The sequence below is a fragment of the Haliotis rufescens genome, unplaced genomic scaffold, assembly GCF_023055435.1.
Source record: "Haliotis rufescens isolate VD_foot unplaced genomic scaffold, xgHalRufe1.0.p SCAF_60, whole genome shotgun sequence".
Classification (NCBI taxonomy): Eukaryota; Metazoa; Mollusca; class Gastropoda; order Lepetellida; family Haliotidae; genus Haliotis; species Haliotis rufescens.
Genome location: NW_025964335.1, coordinates 846672 through 864882, shown reverse-complemented (window position 1 = coordinate 864882; position 18211 = coordinate 846672). Strand labels below are relative to the sequence as shown.

Below are 18211 nucleotides of genomic sequence, written 5' to 3'. Positions count from 1 at the left end.
TGTGACATGCGGTACGTGCTACCAGTTTCAGAAATGACAGATACAATTGCCAGTATTTTGATTATATTTTTCGTAATCTGAATTATTTTACGATTGAATGGTTTATCATTCAATATTTTTCATTATTTGCAGTGTTTGTTGACTTTGTTCAACTAAACAAATGGCGAGCTAGGCCACGCCCAAACGTGTCACTATCAACAGCATGTGAATGTCTGAAAGTTAATGACGCGAAAACATTTGCAAACTCGATAAAAATATATATTTTTGGATATTCTTTTACAAGAATGTATACATCCCTGTAAATAATTCTAGAAAATATACTTGAGATATAATAAAAGAGAATGAAATAGAATTGCGTGATCACGATGCAGGTGGAGTTGTTTATTTACCGCCGTTGCCATGCATGATCGTACAACTTTCATCCAGTCGATGATGTTACAATTCAGATTGTTTTTGTTTATAATTAATTATACCGAAAGTTACTTATATTGTAGAAATTAAGAAACTTGAGTCATTTCTTCTTACCAGCTGCAGGTAACACAAAATTATTGCATATGGAAAATGATAAAATAAAAAAAGTTAATATCAGACTGCATTCCTGCTCAACGTGAAGTGCCAAAAGTCAACAATAGCCATTTCTGGTAGTTGCGTGCCGAGAAGGGGATTACATGACCCGTAATGGGATGTCCTCAGATCTTTGTTAAGCGGTAGCGGGGCGGTCGGGAAGCGTAGTGGTTAAAGCGTTCGCTCGTCACGCTGAAGACCCGGGTTCGATTCCCGACATGGTTACTATGTGTGAAGTCCATTTCTGGTGTCCCCCGCCGTGATATTGCTGGAATATTGCTAAAGCCGGCGTCAAACTATACTCACTCAAGTTTAGCGGTAGCGAGAACAAATATCTTATTTTAATGAGATTGCATCATAATGGTAAAGATATAACACAAGTTGCAATTCCTTTTGTGGGTGTACACTGTAAGCTATTCTTTTGTGTATTTTCTGTATCCAACATGTGTGGACATATTGTCAATATTCAACAACACGCTGACCTTGCTTGGCGTGGTGTGCCTATTGAGAACATTTACAAGCTCAATACACCAATACATTGATTTGGTCGTGACATCCCTCAGCCGGCTGATTGGTTAGATTCCGTAGGTATAAAACACACACAATTCCTGTGATTTAATCGCACATAGACACACACAATGAAAAGACTAGGCGGGTTGCTGTTCACCCTGTTAGCCATCATGGCGGTCGCGTCGGCGCGTGTCTTGTCGAAAATGGAAGCTGCTTTACTGAAACTTGACATCAGCTCTCAGGTAAGCTGGGTGTTATTCCGGCAGTGATGGAATGTAGGAGCGAGTGGGTTAGGGTTAACGCTCCTTTTAACAGCATTTCAGGTAAATATCGCGGCATGTCAGCTTGATGTGGGAGAAAAACCCAGTGATGCAGGCCCCAAACATTCACTACTTTGGTGAAACCCACGAGCATGGGATGGTGCTGACGAATCTAAAGGTGAGGTGAGGTGAGGTGAAATGGGGTTTAACGTCGCGTCCAAGATGATTGCACGTATATAGCGACGTGCATTCACGTGTGAGTGTGTGGCTGCTTGTACTAGTCCGGACTGATGCCGATTTATAGTGCTAGCCCATGAGATACCATGCCGCAGTTTAACATGAATACCCCACTCTGACACAGTATACTGACTCCGAGCCGACCAGTTTTTGTTTTAGTCCCTTAATGCCGAGCGCCAGACAGGGTAACAACAAGTACCATCTTTTAACATCTTTTGGTATGACGCGGTCGCTTTCCGGGCGATGAATCTGAAATGGTGATGGAACAACAACATGCTGATGTATCTTATAGCGTGGTGTTTTGGTGTAGTGTTTTTTGTTAGTTTGTTATCTTTTATAGCTAAAATAGAATTATCATAAACATCTGTAGAAATCAGTAGGTGACTAAGACCCGTGAAGATCCGGGGTAGTATAGGTCTTCAGCAACTTATGCTTGCCGGAAAAGGCGACTATGCTTGACGTAAGAGGCGACTAACGGAATCGGATGGTCAGGCTCGCTGACTTGGTTAATGCATGTCGTCGATCTCAATTGCGTGGATCGATGCTCATGATGTCAATCACTGGATTGTCTGGTCCACACTCCATTATTGACAGACCGCCCAAATCATTTTTACAATTGGTTGAATAAATCAGTAACTGAGATTGTTAGTGGCTATATCCTCGAAGGGGGTTAAAGTAGTGTAAAAGTATTGTCCCCCTGAGAGGGTATGTAAGACCACGTCTTTCAAAGTGTATTTATTTCTTCCACGTTTTTAATCGTAGTGTATGTGTTATTTTAATGTTGGCTAAATTTGTCAGCCATCGCCAACTGAAGGGATGATGTAAATCCGACTGGGGTCCATGCAGGTAGCAAAAGTACTGTAAGTCCTTATGGTCCCCAGCGCGGTGATCAACCTTCAATTGGTGGAGATCTATAGCCTGTTTTTATAATGTGTTGTTGAATGATTAGTTAGTTATCTATTCTTACATGTTCTCAAACTAGTTTTACGAAAATCTGTGATATTCTAGTTATTATACTGCTCTTCGTCGGCAGAATGTTATACAGTTTAATATATATTGTAAATGTCAAGTTTTGTTTCGTCACGATATGGCTGAAATATTGCCGATGTGACGTTAAACTTTAACTCACTCACTCAATCACCCAAACAATCCAAAGTAACCCTGAACAATCCAAAATAACCCTCAACAATCCCAAACAATCCAAAGTAACCCTGAACAATCCCAAACAATCTGAAGTAACCTTGGACAATCCTAAACAATCCAAAGTAACCCTGAACAATTGCAAACAATCTGAAGTAACCTTGGACAATCCCAAACAATCCAAAGCAACCCTGAACAATCCCAAACAATCCTAAGTAACCTTGGACAATCCCAAACAATCCTAAGTACCCTTGGACAATCCCAAACAATCCTAAGTAACCTTGGACAATCCCAAACAATCCAAAGTAACCCTGAACAATCCCAAACAATCTGAAGTAACCTTGGACAATCCCAAACAATCCAAAGCAACCCTGAACAATCCCAAACAATCTGAAGTAACCTTGGACAATCCCAAACAATCCAAAGCAACCCTGAACAATCCCAAACAATCCTAAGTAACCTTGGACAATCCCAAACAATCCAAAGTAACCCTGAACAATCCCAAACAATCCTAAGTAACCTTGGACAATCCCAAACAATCCATAATAACCTTGAACAATCCCAAACAAAATCCAATGAAGCCCCTATACAAGCCAAAGCAATCTAAAATCTGATTCTCATTTGAACTCAATTGAATTTAAACAAAAATATATTGGAAAATATTATTTAAACCTTATGTTGTTCCACAAAAAAGTAATTGATCACGCTATGCCCTGTTTGACCCCTGTATCTCCTGTCATTAACAAGAGACCCGTGAAGATCCGGGGTTGAGGAGGTCATCAGCAACCGATACATCCGTAAGGGGCGACTATGCTTGTCGTAAGAGGCGACTAACGGGATCGGGTGGTCAGGCTCACTGACTTGGTTTGATGCAAGTCATCGTATCCTAATTGCGTGTACCAATGCCCCTGATGTCAATCACTGGATTGTCTGGTCCGGACTCGATTATTTTCAGACCGCCGTCATATACATGTAGCTGGGATATTGCTGAGTGCGGCGTAAAATAACAAACAAGCAAGCAAACAAACAAGAAGCCAAGGTCCCAAGGACCAACTACTGCTCATTAAGAAGATATAAATCTGAAGAATATCTTTGCGTTAAGATCCCAATTAATCAATGCTACACCGCCATATCGATTTATTTACAATACCTGAATAGTCACAAGATTTGGTTTGGTTTGTTGTTTGACGCCGCACTCAGCAGTATTCCAGCTATATGACGGCGGTCTGTAAATAATCGAGTCTGGACCAGACAATCCAGTGATTAATATCATGAGCATCGATCCACGCAATTGGGATCGATGACATGCATCAACCAAGTCAGCGAGCCTGACCACCCGATCCCGTTAGTCGCCTTTTACGAAAAGCATAGTCGCCTTTTACGGCAAGCATGGGTTGCTGAAGACCTAATCTACCCTGTATCTTCACGGGTACTTTGCAGTGACATACGTAAATTAATAATTAACCAATGCCAAACATCCATATCGTTTTATCTATGACACCTGAATAGACACAAGAAATGGGCTTCACGCATTGTACCAATTTGGGGAATCGAACCTCGGCCTTGTTATTAATAAACGAAAACAATAATACACCCTGTCCATTTCACTAACACGTATATTTTAATTTAACGCACTCGCTTATGATGCACCTTTTAGACCTCTGAGAACAGGTGAGGAGAAGTAGAATAAGGTTTAATAACGTCGCGACTGTAAGTGTGTGTGTGTGTGTGTGTGTGTGTGTGTGTGTGTGTGTGTGTGTGTGTGTGTGTGTGTGTGTGTGTGTGTGTGTGTGTGTGTGTGTGTGTGTGTGTGTGTGTGAGAGAGAGAGAGAGAGAGAGAGGCTGGTATGAGGACCAGACAATCCAGCGATTGATATCATGATTGGGATCGATGACATGTTTGTATTATAATTTGTATCATTATCATGACGCCTGAATTAAATTTTCGTTCTCCAGGTTATTTGTTTGGAATACGAAAGAAAACCAACCAACAACTGCGCTTGGGTGGCGGGACTCAATATCTTCGCCGATCAGCTGATTGACGGAGGTAAAATCATCGCCTACAAAATCCAGTGGAAGAGTCGTCGATGGTCGACCTGGTACGTCCCTGGCATCAACGACATCTCTAGGACCTACAACCCCAGCGACCACGACTGTGACACCCTGGCCTTGAAGGCTAACAGCATGAGGAGAATGTGGTCGTTGTTCTACGACCACACGCACGTCTACATTATCTGTAAGCCCTGAGTGATGGGTATAACAGTTTAGGTGATGAATCGGATACCCAATGGGAACCAATGTCTCGACTGGATATATATACCATGTGATGCCATAAAATGACAATGCGTCATTGTTAAAAAAAGACAAATGACACAGTATCAATCAAACTATGATTTTGAGTGAAAGCTGATTTACACACGTGAATAAATATGAAATAGATAAAACCATTTGGTTTGCACAATATGGTGAAATTAGCAAACGATAAGCAAGACAGGTGGCGGCACCTGGTCCTGTGTATAGCGCACTGGTTACAAATCAGAGGCAGGTTGCGGAGAGTAGGTGGATGAGTAACATGTTCAACATCTTGACTCCTGAGTGTTTCTAGAGCTTCGCTGAAACACGTGACATCTAGTTGTCTCCTTAGGCAACTGACTTTGTTCTTTATAAGCCTCTGTTCACCAAGTTATCAATGGGTACCCGGAAGGATGAGGCAGCTTTGACCCATACATGAACCCATCCAGGGAAATGAGAGTGAAATTCGAATTGTTATTTTATATAATTATTATTATTATTACTGGCAGCGAACCCGGGTACTCTACCAATGTAGATCAACATTGTCATTGTTAAACATGCTTTAGCGGCAAATATAAATCTTTCTGGTAAACGATGTTGGCTGGGTTAAATCAAACTCCAAACAGTAAATAGTAAAATCAAATAAATGAAATTAATCAACTGTAAATAAACTTCAGTCCAAATGTAAAACAATGTTCACACATTCATTACGGGAGTCCCATTTATCCAACAGCAAGATAAGAACATACAGGTCTGTCAAGTCATCTATAAATATTGAGAAATATCTAACATATTGTAAAAACAAAGCTCATAGGTCAAGTTTCTCAAAACTTCGTTGAAGTAATCACAAACTAAATACTAATTGTATGCATTTCTGCAGAAAACAGAAACCGCACAAGGAACCTGAACTATTTCTAAATGGCACCCCTATCAAAGTTGTGAAGGAGGCCAAGTTCTTGGGACTTATTTTTGATAACCATTTAACTTTCATCCCACACATTAAATACCTAAAAGCTAAATGTCTGAAGGCACTCGATTTATTGAAAGTAGTTTCTAATTCGAAGTGGGGAGGGGATCAAACTCTCTTACACTGGTATAGGACCCGTGAAGATCCGGGGTAGAATAGGTCTTCAGCAACCCATGCTTGTCGTAAAAGGCGACTAACGGAATCGGGTGGTCAGGTTCGCTGACTTGGTTGATACATGGCATCGATCCCAATTGCGTGGATCGATGCTTATGATGCCAATCACTGGATTGCCTGGTCCAGACTCGATTATTTACAGACCGCCGTCATATAGCTGGAATATTGCTTAGTACGGCGTAAAACAACAATCAAACAAACAAAACAAACGGATCGTGCATGTCAGCTGCTTTTTCAGCTCCCTTGGTAGTATCCAAACCCCCTCTGTGTCGTGTCGGTTATTAATTGCTTGAATCTTATACTACTGTATATCATATGCGGTGTAACAGCTCCGATTGCCCTATCGGAGATCTGCCTGTTTGAGCATTGGACATTCATCAAGTTTACAACAGTTTCATATTATGCCGCAGCATAATATTTCGGATGAAGAAACCTTTCTTTTAAATCATGGGACAGGGTAACAAGTACCGCCCTTTAACGTATTTTGGTATCGAACCCACGACCTTCCGGTCTTGAATCAGATTTGGCCGGTTTGGTGTTTAACGAAAGGAGATATATTTCCCCTATACATGTTTTATATTTGACCCGTGAAGATTCCGGGGTAGAATAGGTCTTCAGCAACCCATGCTTGCCATCAAAGGTGACTATGCTTGTCGTAAGAGGCGACTAACGGGATCGGGTGGTCAGGCTCGCTGACTTGGTTAATGCAGGTCATCGATCCCAATTGCGTGGATCGATGCTCATGATGTCAATCACTGGCTTGTCTGGTCCAGACTCGATTATTTACAGACCGCCGTCATATAGCTGGAATATTGCTGAGTGCGGCGTTAAACAACAAACTAGCCAAACAAACCATCTTGTGCAAAGTGGATACCACGTGTATGTTACTGTGGGAAACGAAACGCGGAATTAAATCGAAGTACTGGAACGCTCAAGTTCCGTCCTCAAGGGCTGTGTAGTTTAATCAAACAACATATATGTGCAAGTCAGTGTGTCATCGATCTTAATAGCATGATAATAGCGTGTAAGCAGCATAATCATTCAGCCTTAGCCAGTGTGTGGGCAGCACGACCATCGACGACGTGCAACAGCTTGGCCTCCCCGTGTATCGTTTTCTTGCCAATCTTGCTGGTTATTCAAAGCGACGCCATTTTGAAGATTTTATCATTAAATATAGTTTTAACCTTAACGTCGTGGCGTTACATAAGGATTCAAGGGAATTTGTAGTAACTTCACTTTGTTTGTTCGTTTGTTGTTCAACGCCGCACTGAGCAATATTCTAGCTATATGATGGCGATCTGTAAATAATCGAGTCTCAAGTGATTGATATCAGGAGCATCGATATACGCATGTGGGATACGATGAAATGCATCCACCAAGTCAGTGAGCCTGACCACCCGATCCCGTTAGTCGCCTCTTACGAGAAGCAGTCGCCTTTTACGGCAAGCATGGGTTGCTGAAGACCTATTCTACCCCGGTTCTCCAGTGACCCTTACATGGACAATATGCACTGGTGTCCTGGCAGTCACTGTGATCCCACCCCATATCATTACATACCTTCCGCAACTGCCACACGTTGCCATCATGTTGCCAAACGTTGCCATTCGCACGACGTCGTAAGGAAATCCCCAGACACGTCCACCCCAACCCAGAAGGTCCAGAAATAATCTGAAAACCTCACTAAGACCACCAGTAAGACAATATAAATCTGAAGAATATCATTGTGTTAAGATCCCAATAATCAATACCACACCGCCATATCGATTTATTTACAATACCTGAATAGTCACAAGATTTGGTTTGTTGTTTAACGCCGCACTCGGCAATATTCCAGCTATTTGATGGCGGTCTGTAAATAATCGAGTCTGGACCAGACAATCCTAGGATTGACATCATGAGCATCGATCCAAGCAATTTGGTTGGTTGGTAGGTTTGTTGTTTAACGCCGCACTCAGCAATACATGCATCAAACAAGTCAGCGAGCCTGACCACCCGATCCCGTTAGTCGCCTTTTAAGACAAGCATCGTCACCTTTTACGACAAGTATAGTCACCTTTTACGGCAAGCATGGGTTGCTGAAGATATATTCTAGCAATGTTTTGGGTGTAATAGGGATTTAGGTTTTTGTTCCGAAATCGTTCTAATAATGACCCCTTACTTCTTTTGGAGAGTATGTGAGTGAGTGAGTGAGTTGGGTTTAACGCCACTTTTAACAGTATTCCAGTTATATCACGGCGTGTCAGCTTAATGTGGGAGGAAAGCCCGAAGTGATGCAGGTCTCAGACGTTTACCACGTCGGTGAAACCCACGAGCACGGGTATGGTGCTGACAAACCTAGAAACATAATCAGGGCGAACCGGGATTCGAACCCACAATCATAGGTTTCTGGCGTGCCCAAGGGACGCAACTCTGCACAGCGAATCGCGGCGCCTTAGACGACTGGGCCACCCGTGCCCCCTTTGGAGAGTATGTAGTCAATGTGTTTACAGTGCAAATAGACCCATGAAGATTTCGGGGTGGAATAGGTCTTCAGCAACCCATGCTTGCCGTAAAAGGTGACTATGCTTGTCGTAAAAGGCGACTGACGGGATCGGGTGGTCAGACTTGCTGACTTGGTTGATGCATGTCATCGATCCCAATTGTGTGGATCGATGCTCATGATATCAATCACTGGATTGTCTGGTCCAGACTCGATTATTTACAGACAGGCCGTCATATAGCTGGAATATTGCTGAGTGCGGCGTTGAACAACAAACCAACCAACTACAGTGCAAATAGTAATTGTGGTACGTCATGAAAACAAATGTCACATTCGACATGGAACCAATTCTACGTCACGAAGAACATATGACAGGATTTCAGGAATACCCTTCAACCTCCTGACGTGGTCACGACTTTTCAGAAACGCCGTGTTGTTGTGGGAACGCGCCACAATACGGCATTTTAATTGTTTGTTGTATAGAGTCATATTCAGCAATATTTTATGCTATGACAGATTCCTGTGACAATAACGACGAGAAGAAGTCGGATATCAGAGCAAATGCCTGTGCCAAAAATAACAGTTCAATCGGAAAAGATAATGTCACTTTTGCTGAGGTGAGGTGAAATGGGGGTAAACTTCGCGTCCAAGAGTATAAGGTTATTGCACTTAGATATCGACGTAAATGAACGTGTGTGTGGCTGTTTGTACTAGTCCGGACTGATGCCGATTTATAGTGCTAGCCCACTGAGATACCATGCCGCAGTTTAACATGAATACCCCACTCAGACACAGTACATGTATACTGATTGCGAGCCGATCAGTCCTTGTTTTAGCCCCTTAATGCCGAGCGCCAGACAGGGTAACAACAAGTAAACGTCTTTTGGTATGACGCGGCGGGGTTCCACGAGGACGCTCTACAACTAGACCACGGAGGCAGTCCACTTTGGCAGAGGCATTTGTGTCTGGTTCCTGTCAAAAGACACGTCCCGATTACAGACCTTACGCAGAATTCTTGATAATTAATTAAACTCAACAAAAGCAAACAAGAAAGAACATATACCTGATCTCAGTAAAAGCATTATTTAAAGAGAACATTAGTGTCCAAACTTCATGAAAACAACTAGCATGACAACTCAATTTTGTAAACGTCTCTTTCCATTTGAATAAGTCAAAACGTTCTGCGTTTGTTTGTCTGTTGTTTAACGTCGCCCTCAGCAATATTCCAGCTATATGACGGCGGTCTGTACATATTCGAGTCTTGACTTTTGCGAATTTTGTTCGAAACAGATACTTTTGTTGTCACGAATTATATAAAGAGTAAAGACCTGGCGCCGAAAGGGAGTGTGCGCTGCATGTATAAAAATGTGCATCCCGAAATAAGTAGCCAACGCGAAGCTTAGCTGATGCGATTATTTTTAATGGCGAGATAAAACAAATACAGTTAACTACGGTTATAACGAACACGCTTATAACCAACTAACGGATATAACGAACTAACTTTTTAGACCCGACTATATGCTGAAGTTATGCTGCATATATGCTTATAACGAATTACGGTTATAACGAACTAAAATTAGTAGTCCCTTTGAGTTCGTTATAACCGTAGTTTACTGTACTTGTTTTTCTGTGTTGTTAACACAAAGGAAAGACGTACTCGCTATAGGAAGTGCTTGAGAACGGCTGTAGTAAACAAAAGCCTTTAGCAGAAGGTTTTCGTTTTGGTTTGTTGTTCAACACCGCACTCAGCAATATTCCAGCTATATGACGGCGGTCTGTAAAATAATTGAGTCTTGACCAGACAATCCAGTGATTGATATCATGAGCATCGATCCACGCAATTGGGATCGATGACCTGCATCGACCAAGTCAGCGAGCCTGACCACCCGATCCCATTAGTCGCCTCTTACGACAAGCATAGTCGCCTTTTACGGCAAGCATGGGTTGCTGAAGACCTGTTCTACCCCGGATCTTCACGGGCACTTTAGCAGAAAAGACGATCAGGAGTTACGCCCATTCAATAAGGTTAATTGTTTGTTTCAATGTTGCTTAACGTGTTATGAGAATCCAATATATAAGCATATATTCTTTTCAAGGAGAATGTATTAAATATTTTTAGTTTTGATGAAATGTATATTCATACCTTTTAATATATTATGTGGCCTGTATAGAGATTGCCACTGACCAATTACCCACCTTAACATTGACTGTATGAAAGCCCTGGTAACCTGACAGTGAAGTAAACGCTAGTGTTATATAATTGTAGCTTATCCGGGGTAGAATAGGTTTGTTGTGTAACGCCGCCCTCAGCAATATTCCAGCTATATGACGGCGGTCTGTATATAGTCTTGACTTTTGCGAATTTTGTTCAAGACAGATACTTTTGCTGTCACGAATTATATAAAGAGCAAAGACCTGGCGCCGAAAGGGAGTGTGCGCTGCATGTATAAACATGTGCATCCCGAAATAAGTAGCCAACGCGAAGCTTTGCGGGGGCGATTATTTTTAATGGCGAGATAAAACAAATACTTTCTGTGTTGTTCACACAAGTGACAGACGTACTCGCTATACCCCGACCCGTGAAAGATTCTGGGGTAGAAAAGGTTTTCAGCATCCCATGCTTGTCGTATAAGGCGACTATGGTTGTCGTAAAAGGCGACTTACGGGATCGGGTGGTCAGACTTGCTGACTTGGTTGATGCATGTCATCGATCCCAATTGTGTGGATCGATGCTCATGATATCAATCACTGGATTGTCTGGTCCAGACTCGATTATTTACAGACAGGCCGTCATATAGCTGGAATATTGCTGAGTGCGGCGTTGAACAACAAACCAACCAACTACAGTGCAATTAGTAATTGTGGTACGTCATGAAAACAAATGTCACATTCGACATGGAACCAATTCTACGTCACGAAGAACATATGACAGGATTTCAGGAAAAATAATTAAATCTAAAAAAATACCCTTCAACCTCCTGACGTGGTCACGACTTTTCAGAAATGCCGTGTTGTTGTGGGAACGCGCCACAATACGGCATTTTAATTGTTTGTTGTATAAAGTCATATTCAGCAATATTTTATGCTATGACAGATTCCTGTGACAATAACGACGAGAAGAAGTCGGATATCAGAGCAAATGCCTGTGCCAAAAATAACAGTTCAATCGGAAAAGATAATGTCACTTTTGCTGAGGTGAGGTGAAATGGGGGTAAACTTCGCGTCCAAGAGTATAAGGTTATTGCACTTAGATATCGACGTAAATGAACGTGTGTGTGGCTGTTTGTACTAGTCCGGACTGATGCCGATTTATAGTGCTAGCCCACTGAGATACCATGCCGCAGTTTAACATGAATACCCCACTCAGACACAGTACATGTATACTGATTGCGAGCCGATCAGTCCTTGTTTTAGCCCCTTAATGCCGAGCGCCAGACAGGGTAACAACAAGTAAACGTCTTTTGGTATGACGCGGCGGGGTTCCACGAGGACGCTCTACAACTAGACCACGGAGGCAGTCCACTTTGGCAGAGGCATTTGTGTCTGGTTCCTGTCAAAAGACACGTCCCGATTACAGACCTTATGCAGAATTCTTGATAATTAATTAAACTCAACAAAAGCAAACAAGAAAGAACATATACCTGATCTCAGTAAAAGCATTATTTAAAGAGAACATTAGTGTCCAAACTTCATGAAAACAACTAGCATGACAACTCAATTTTGTAAACGTCTCTTTCCATTTGAATAAGTCAAAACGTTCTGCGTTTGTTTGTCTGTTGTTTAACGTCGCCCTCAGCATATTCCAGCTATATGACGGCGGTCTGTACATATTCGAGTCTTGACTATTGCGAATTTTGTTCGAAACAGATACTTTTGCTGTCACGAATTATATAAAGAGTAAAGACCTGGCGCCGAAAGGGAGTGTGCGCTGCATGTATAAAAATGTGCATCCCGAAATAAGTAGCCAACGCGAAGCTTAGCTGATGCGATTATTTTTAATGGCGAGATAAAACAAATACAGTTAACTACGGTTATAACGAACACGCTTATAACCAACTAACGGATATAACGAACTAACTTTTTAGACCCGACTATATGCTGAAGTTATGCTGCATATATGCTTATAACGAATTACGGTTATAACGAACTAAAATTAGTAGTCCCTTTGAGTTCGTTATAACCGTAGTTTACTGTACTTGTTTTTCTGTGTTGTTAACACAAAGGAAAGACGTACTCGCTATAGGAAGTGCTTGAGAACGGCTGTAGTAAACAAAAGCCTTTAGCAGAAGGTTTTCGTTTTGGTTTGTTGTTCAACACCGCACTCAGCAATATTCCAGCTATATGACGGCGGTCTGTAAAATAATTGAGTCTTGACCAGACAATCCAGTGATTGATATCATGAGCATCGATCCACGCAATTGGGATCGATGACCTGCATCGACCAAGTCAGCGAGCCTGACCACCCGATCCCATTAGTCGCCTCTTACGACAAGCATAGTCGCCTTTTACGGCAAGCATGGGTTGCTGAAGACCTGTTCTACCCCGGATCTTCACGGGCACTTTAGCAGAAAAGACGATCAGGAGTTACGCCCATTCAATAAGGTTAATTGTTTGTTTCAATGTTGCTTAACGTGTTATGAGAATCCAATATATAAGCATATATTCTTTTCAAGGAGAATGTATTAAATATTTTTAGTTTTGATGAAATGTATATTCATACCTTTTAATATATTATGTGGCCTGTATAGAGATTGCCACTGACCAATTACCCACCTTAACATTGACTGTATGAAAGCCCTGGTAACCTGACAGTGAAGTAAACGCTAGTGTTATATAATTGTAGCTTATCCGGGGTAGAATAGGTTTGTTGTGTAACGCCGCCCTCAGCAATATTCCAGCTATATGACGGCGGTCTGTATATAGTCTTGACTTTTGCGAATTTTGTTCAAGACAGATACTTTTGCTGTCACGAATTATATAAAGAGCAAAGACCTGGCGCCGAAAGGGAGTGTGCGCTGCATGTATAAACATGTGCATCCCGAAATAAGTAGCCAACGCGAAGCTTTGCGGGGGCGATTATTTTTAATGGCGAGATAAAACAAATACTTTCTGTGTTGTTCACACAAGTGACAGACGTACTCGCTATACCCCGACCCGTGAAAGATTCTGGGGTAGAAAAGGTTTTCAGCAACCCATGCTTGTCGTATAAGGCGACTATGGTTGTCGTAAAAGGCGACTTACGGGATCGGGTGGTCAGACTTGCTGACTTGGTTGATGCATGTCATCGATCCCAATTGTGTGGATCGATGCTCATGATATCAATCACTGGATTGTCTGGTCCAGACTCGATTATTTACAGACAGGCCGTCATATAGCTGGAATATTGCTGAGTGCGGCGTTGAACAACAAACCAACCAACTACAGTGCAATTAGTAATTGTGGTACGTCATGAAAACAAATGTCACATTCGACATGGAACCAATTCTACGTCACGAAGAACATATGACAGGATTTCAGGAAAAATAATTAAATCTAAAAAAATACCCTTCAACCTCCTGACGTGGTCACGACTTTTCAGAAATGCCGTGTTGTTGTGGGAACGCGCCACAATACGGCATTTTAATTGTTTGTTGTATAAAGTCATATTCAGCAATATTTTATGCTATGACAGATTCCTGTGACAATAACGACGAGAAGAAGTCGGATATCAGAGCAAATGCCTGTGCCAAAAATAACAGTTCAATCGGAAAAGATAATGTCACTTTGCTGAGGTGAGGTGAAATGGGGGTAAACTTCGCGTCCAAGAGTATAAGGTTATTGCACTTAGATATCGACGTAAATGAACGTGTGTGTGGCTGTTTGTACTAGTCCGGACTGATGCCGATTTATAGTGCTAGCCCACTGAGATACCATGCCGCAGTTTAACATGAATACCCCACTCAGACACAGTACATGTATACTGATTGCGAGCCGATCAGTCCTTGTTTTAGCCCCTTAATGCCGAGCGCCAGACAGGGTAACAACAAGTAAACGTCTTTTGGTATGACGCGGCGGGGTTCCACGAGGACGCTCTACAACTAGACCACGGAGGCAGTCCACTTTGGCAGAGGCATTTGTGTCTGGTTCCTGTCAAAAGACACGTCCCGATTACAGACCTTATGCAGAATTCTTGATAATTAATTAAACTCAACAAAAGCAAACAAGAAAGAACATATACCTGATCTCAGTAAAAGCATTATTTAAAGAGAACATTAGTGTCCAAACTTCATGAAAACAACTAGCATGACAACTCAATTTTGTAAACGTCTCTTTCCATTTGAATAAGTCAAAACGTTCTGCGTTTGTTTGTCTGTTGTTTAACGTCGCCCTCAGCATATTCCAGCTATATGACGGCGGTCTGTACATATTCGAGTCTTGACTATTGCGAATTTTGTTCGAAACAGATACTTTTGCTGTCACGAATTATATAAAGAGTAAAGACCTGGCGCCGAAAGGGAGTGTGCGCTGCATGTATAAAAATGTGCATCCCGAAATAAGTAGCCAACGCGAAGCTTAGCTGATGCGATTATTTTTAATGGCGAGATAAAACAAATACAGTTAACTACGGTTATAACGAACACGCTTATAACCAACTAACGGATATAACGAACTAACTTTTTAGACCCGACTATATGCTGAAGTTATGCTGCATATATGCTTATAACGAATTACGGTTATAACGAACTAAAATTAGTAGTCCCTTTGAGTTCGTTATAACCGTAGTTTACTGTACTTGTTTTTCTGTGTTGTTAACACAAAGGAAAGACGTACTCGCTATAGGAAGTGCTTGAGAACGGCTGTAGTAAACAAAAGCCTTTAGCAGAAGGTTTTCGTTTTGGTTTGTTGTTCAACACCGCACTCAGCAATATTCCAGCTATATGACGGCGGTCTGTAAAATAATTGAGTCTTGACCAGACAATCCAGTGATTGATATCATGAGCATCGATCCACGCAATTGGGATCGATGACCTGCATCGACCAAGTCAGCGAGCCTGACCACCCGATCCCATTAGTCGCCTCTTACGACAAGCATAGTCGCCTTTTACGGCAAGCATGGGTTGCTGAAGACCTGTTCTACCCCGGATCTTCACGGGCACTTTAGCAGAAAAGACGATCAGGAGTTACGCCCATTCAATAAGGTTAATTGTTTGTTTCAATGTTGCTTAACGTGTTATGAGAATCCAATATATAAGCATATATTCTTTTCAAGGAGAATGTATTAAATATTTTTAGTTTTGATGAAATGTATATTCATACCTTTTAATATATTATGTGGCCTGTATAGAGATTGCCACTGACCAATTACCCACCTTAACATTGACTGTATGAAAGCCCTGGTAACCTGACAGTGAAGTAAACGCTAGTGTTATATAATTGTAGCTTATCCGGGGTAGAATAGGTTTGTTGTGTAACGCCGCCCTCAGCAATATTCCAGCTATATGACGGCGGTCTGTATATAGTCTTGACTTTTGCGAATTTTGTTCAAGACAGATACTTTTGCTGTCACGAATTATATAAAGAGCAAAGACCTGGCGCCGAAAGGGAGTGTGCGCTGCATGTATAAACATGTGCATCCCGAAATAAGTAGCCAACGCGAAGCTTTGCGGGGGCGATTATTTTTAATGGCGAGATAAAACAAATACTTTCTGTGTTGTTCACACAAGTGACAGACGTACTCGCTATACCCCGACCCGTGAAAGATTCTGGGGTAGAAAAGGTTTTCAGCAACCCATGCTTGTCGTATAAGGCGACTATGGTTGTCGTAAAAGGCGACTTACGGGATCGGGTGGTCAGACTTGCTGACTTGGTTGATGCATGTCATCGATCCCAATTGTGTGGATCGATGCTCATGATATCAATCACTGGATTGTCTGGTCCAGACTCGATTATTTACAGACAGGCCGTCATATAGCTGGAATATTGCTGAGTGCGGCGTTGAACAACAAACCAACCAACTACAGTGCAATTAGTAATTGTGGTACGTCATGAAAACAAATGTCACATTCGACATGGAACCAATTCTACGTCACGAAGAACATATGACAGGATTTCAGGAAAAATAATTAAATCTAAAAAAATACCCTTCAACCTCCTGACGTGGTCACGACTTTTCAGAAATGCCGTGTTGTTGTGGGAACGCGCCACAATACGGCATTTTAATTGTTTGTTGTATAAAGTCATATTCAGCAATATTTTATGCTATGACAGATTCCTGTGACAATAACGACGAGAAGAAGTCGGATATCAGAGCAAATGCCTGTGCCAAAAATAACAGTTCAATCGGAAAAGATAATGTCACTTTGCTGAGGTGAGGTGAAATGGGGGTAAACTTCGCGTCCAAGAGTATAAGGTTATTGCACTTAGATATCGACGTAAATGAACGTGTGTGTGGCTGTTTGTACTAGTCCGGACTGATGCCGATTTATAGTGCTAGCCCACTGAGATACCATGCCGCAGTTTAACATGAATACCCCACTCAGACACAGTACATGTATACTGATTGCGAGCCGATCAGTCCTTGTTTTAGCCCCTTAATGCCGAGCGCCAGACAGGGTAACAACAAGTAAACGTCTTTTGGTATGACGCGGCGGGGTTCCACGAGGACGCTCTACAACTAGACCACGGAGGCAGTCCACTTTGGCAGAGGCATTTGTGTCTGGTTCCTGTCAAAAGACACGTCCCGATTACAGACCTTATGCAGAATTCTTGATAATTAATTAAACTCAACAAAAGCAAACAAGAAAGAACATATACCTGATCTCAGTAAAAGCATTATTTAAAGAGAACATTAGTGTCCAAACTTCATGAAAACAACTAGCATGACAACTCAATTTTGTAAACGTCTCTTTCCATTTGAATAAGTCAAAACGTTCTGCGTTTGTTTGTCTGTTGTTTAACGTCGCCCTCAGCAATATTCCAGCTATATGACGGCGGTCTGTACATATTCGAGTCTTGACTTTTGCGAATTTTGTTCGAAACAGATACTTTTGTTGTCACGAATTATATAAAGAGTAAAGACCTGGCGCCGAAAGGGAGTGTGCGCTGCATGTATAAACATGTGCATCCCGAAATAAGTAGCCAACGCGAAGCTTAGCTGAGGCGATTATTTTTAAGGGCGAGATAAAACAAATACAGTAAACTACGGTTATAACGAACACGCTTATAACGAACGAACGGATATAACGAACTAACTTTTTAGACCCGACTATATGCTGTAGTTATGCTGCATATATGCTTACAACGAATTACGGTTATAACGAACTAAAATTAGTAGTCCCTTTGAGTTCGTTATAACCGTAGTTTACTGTACTTGTTTTTCTGTGTTGTTAACACAAAGGACAGACGTACTCGCTATAGGAGTGCTTGAGAACGGCTGTAGTAAACAAAAGCCTTTAGCAGAAGGTTTTCGTTTTGGTTTGTTGTTCAACACCGCACTCAGCAATATTACAGCTATATGACGGCGGTCTGTAAAATAATTGAGTCTTGACCAGACAATCCAGTGATTGATATCATGAGCATCGATCCACGCAATTGGGATCGATGACCTGC

General features: G+C 41.8%; 1 protein-coding gene across 1 annotated transcript; it reads left to right on the top strand.

The window, feature by feature from the left end:
• The first annotated feature begins 1181 nt into the window (after positions 1-1181).
• On the top strand, positions 1182-5863 carry LOC124140759. The gene is made up of 2 exons (XM_046508491.2): positions 1182-1316; positions 4668-5863. The coding sequence occupies exons 1-2, from the start codon at positions 1203-1205 to the stop codon at positions 4956-4958; spliced, it is 405 nt and encodes a 134-aa protein (XP_046364447.1). The 5' UTR covers positions 1182-1202; the 3' UTR covers positions 4959-5863.
• The last annotated feature ends 12348 nt before the right edge of the window (positions 5864-18211 follow it).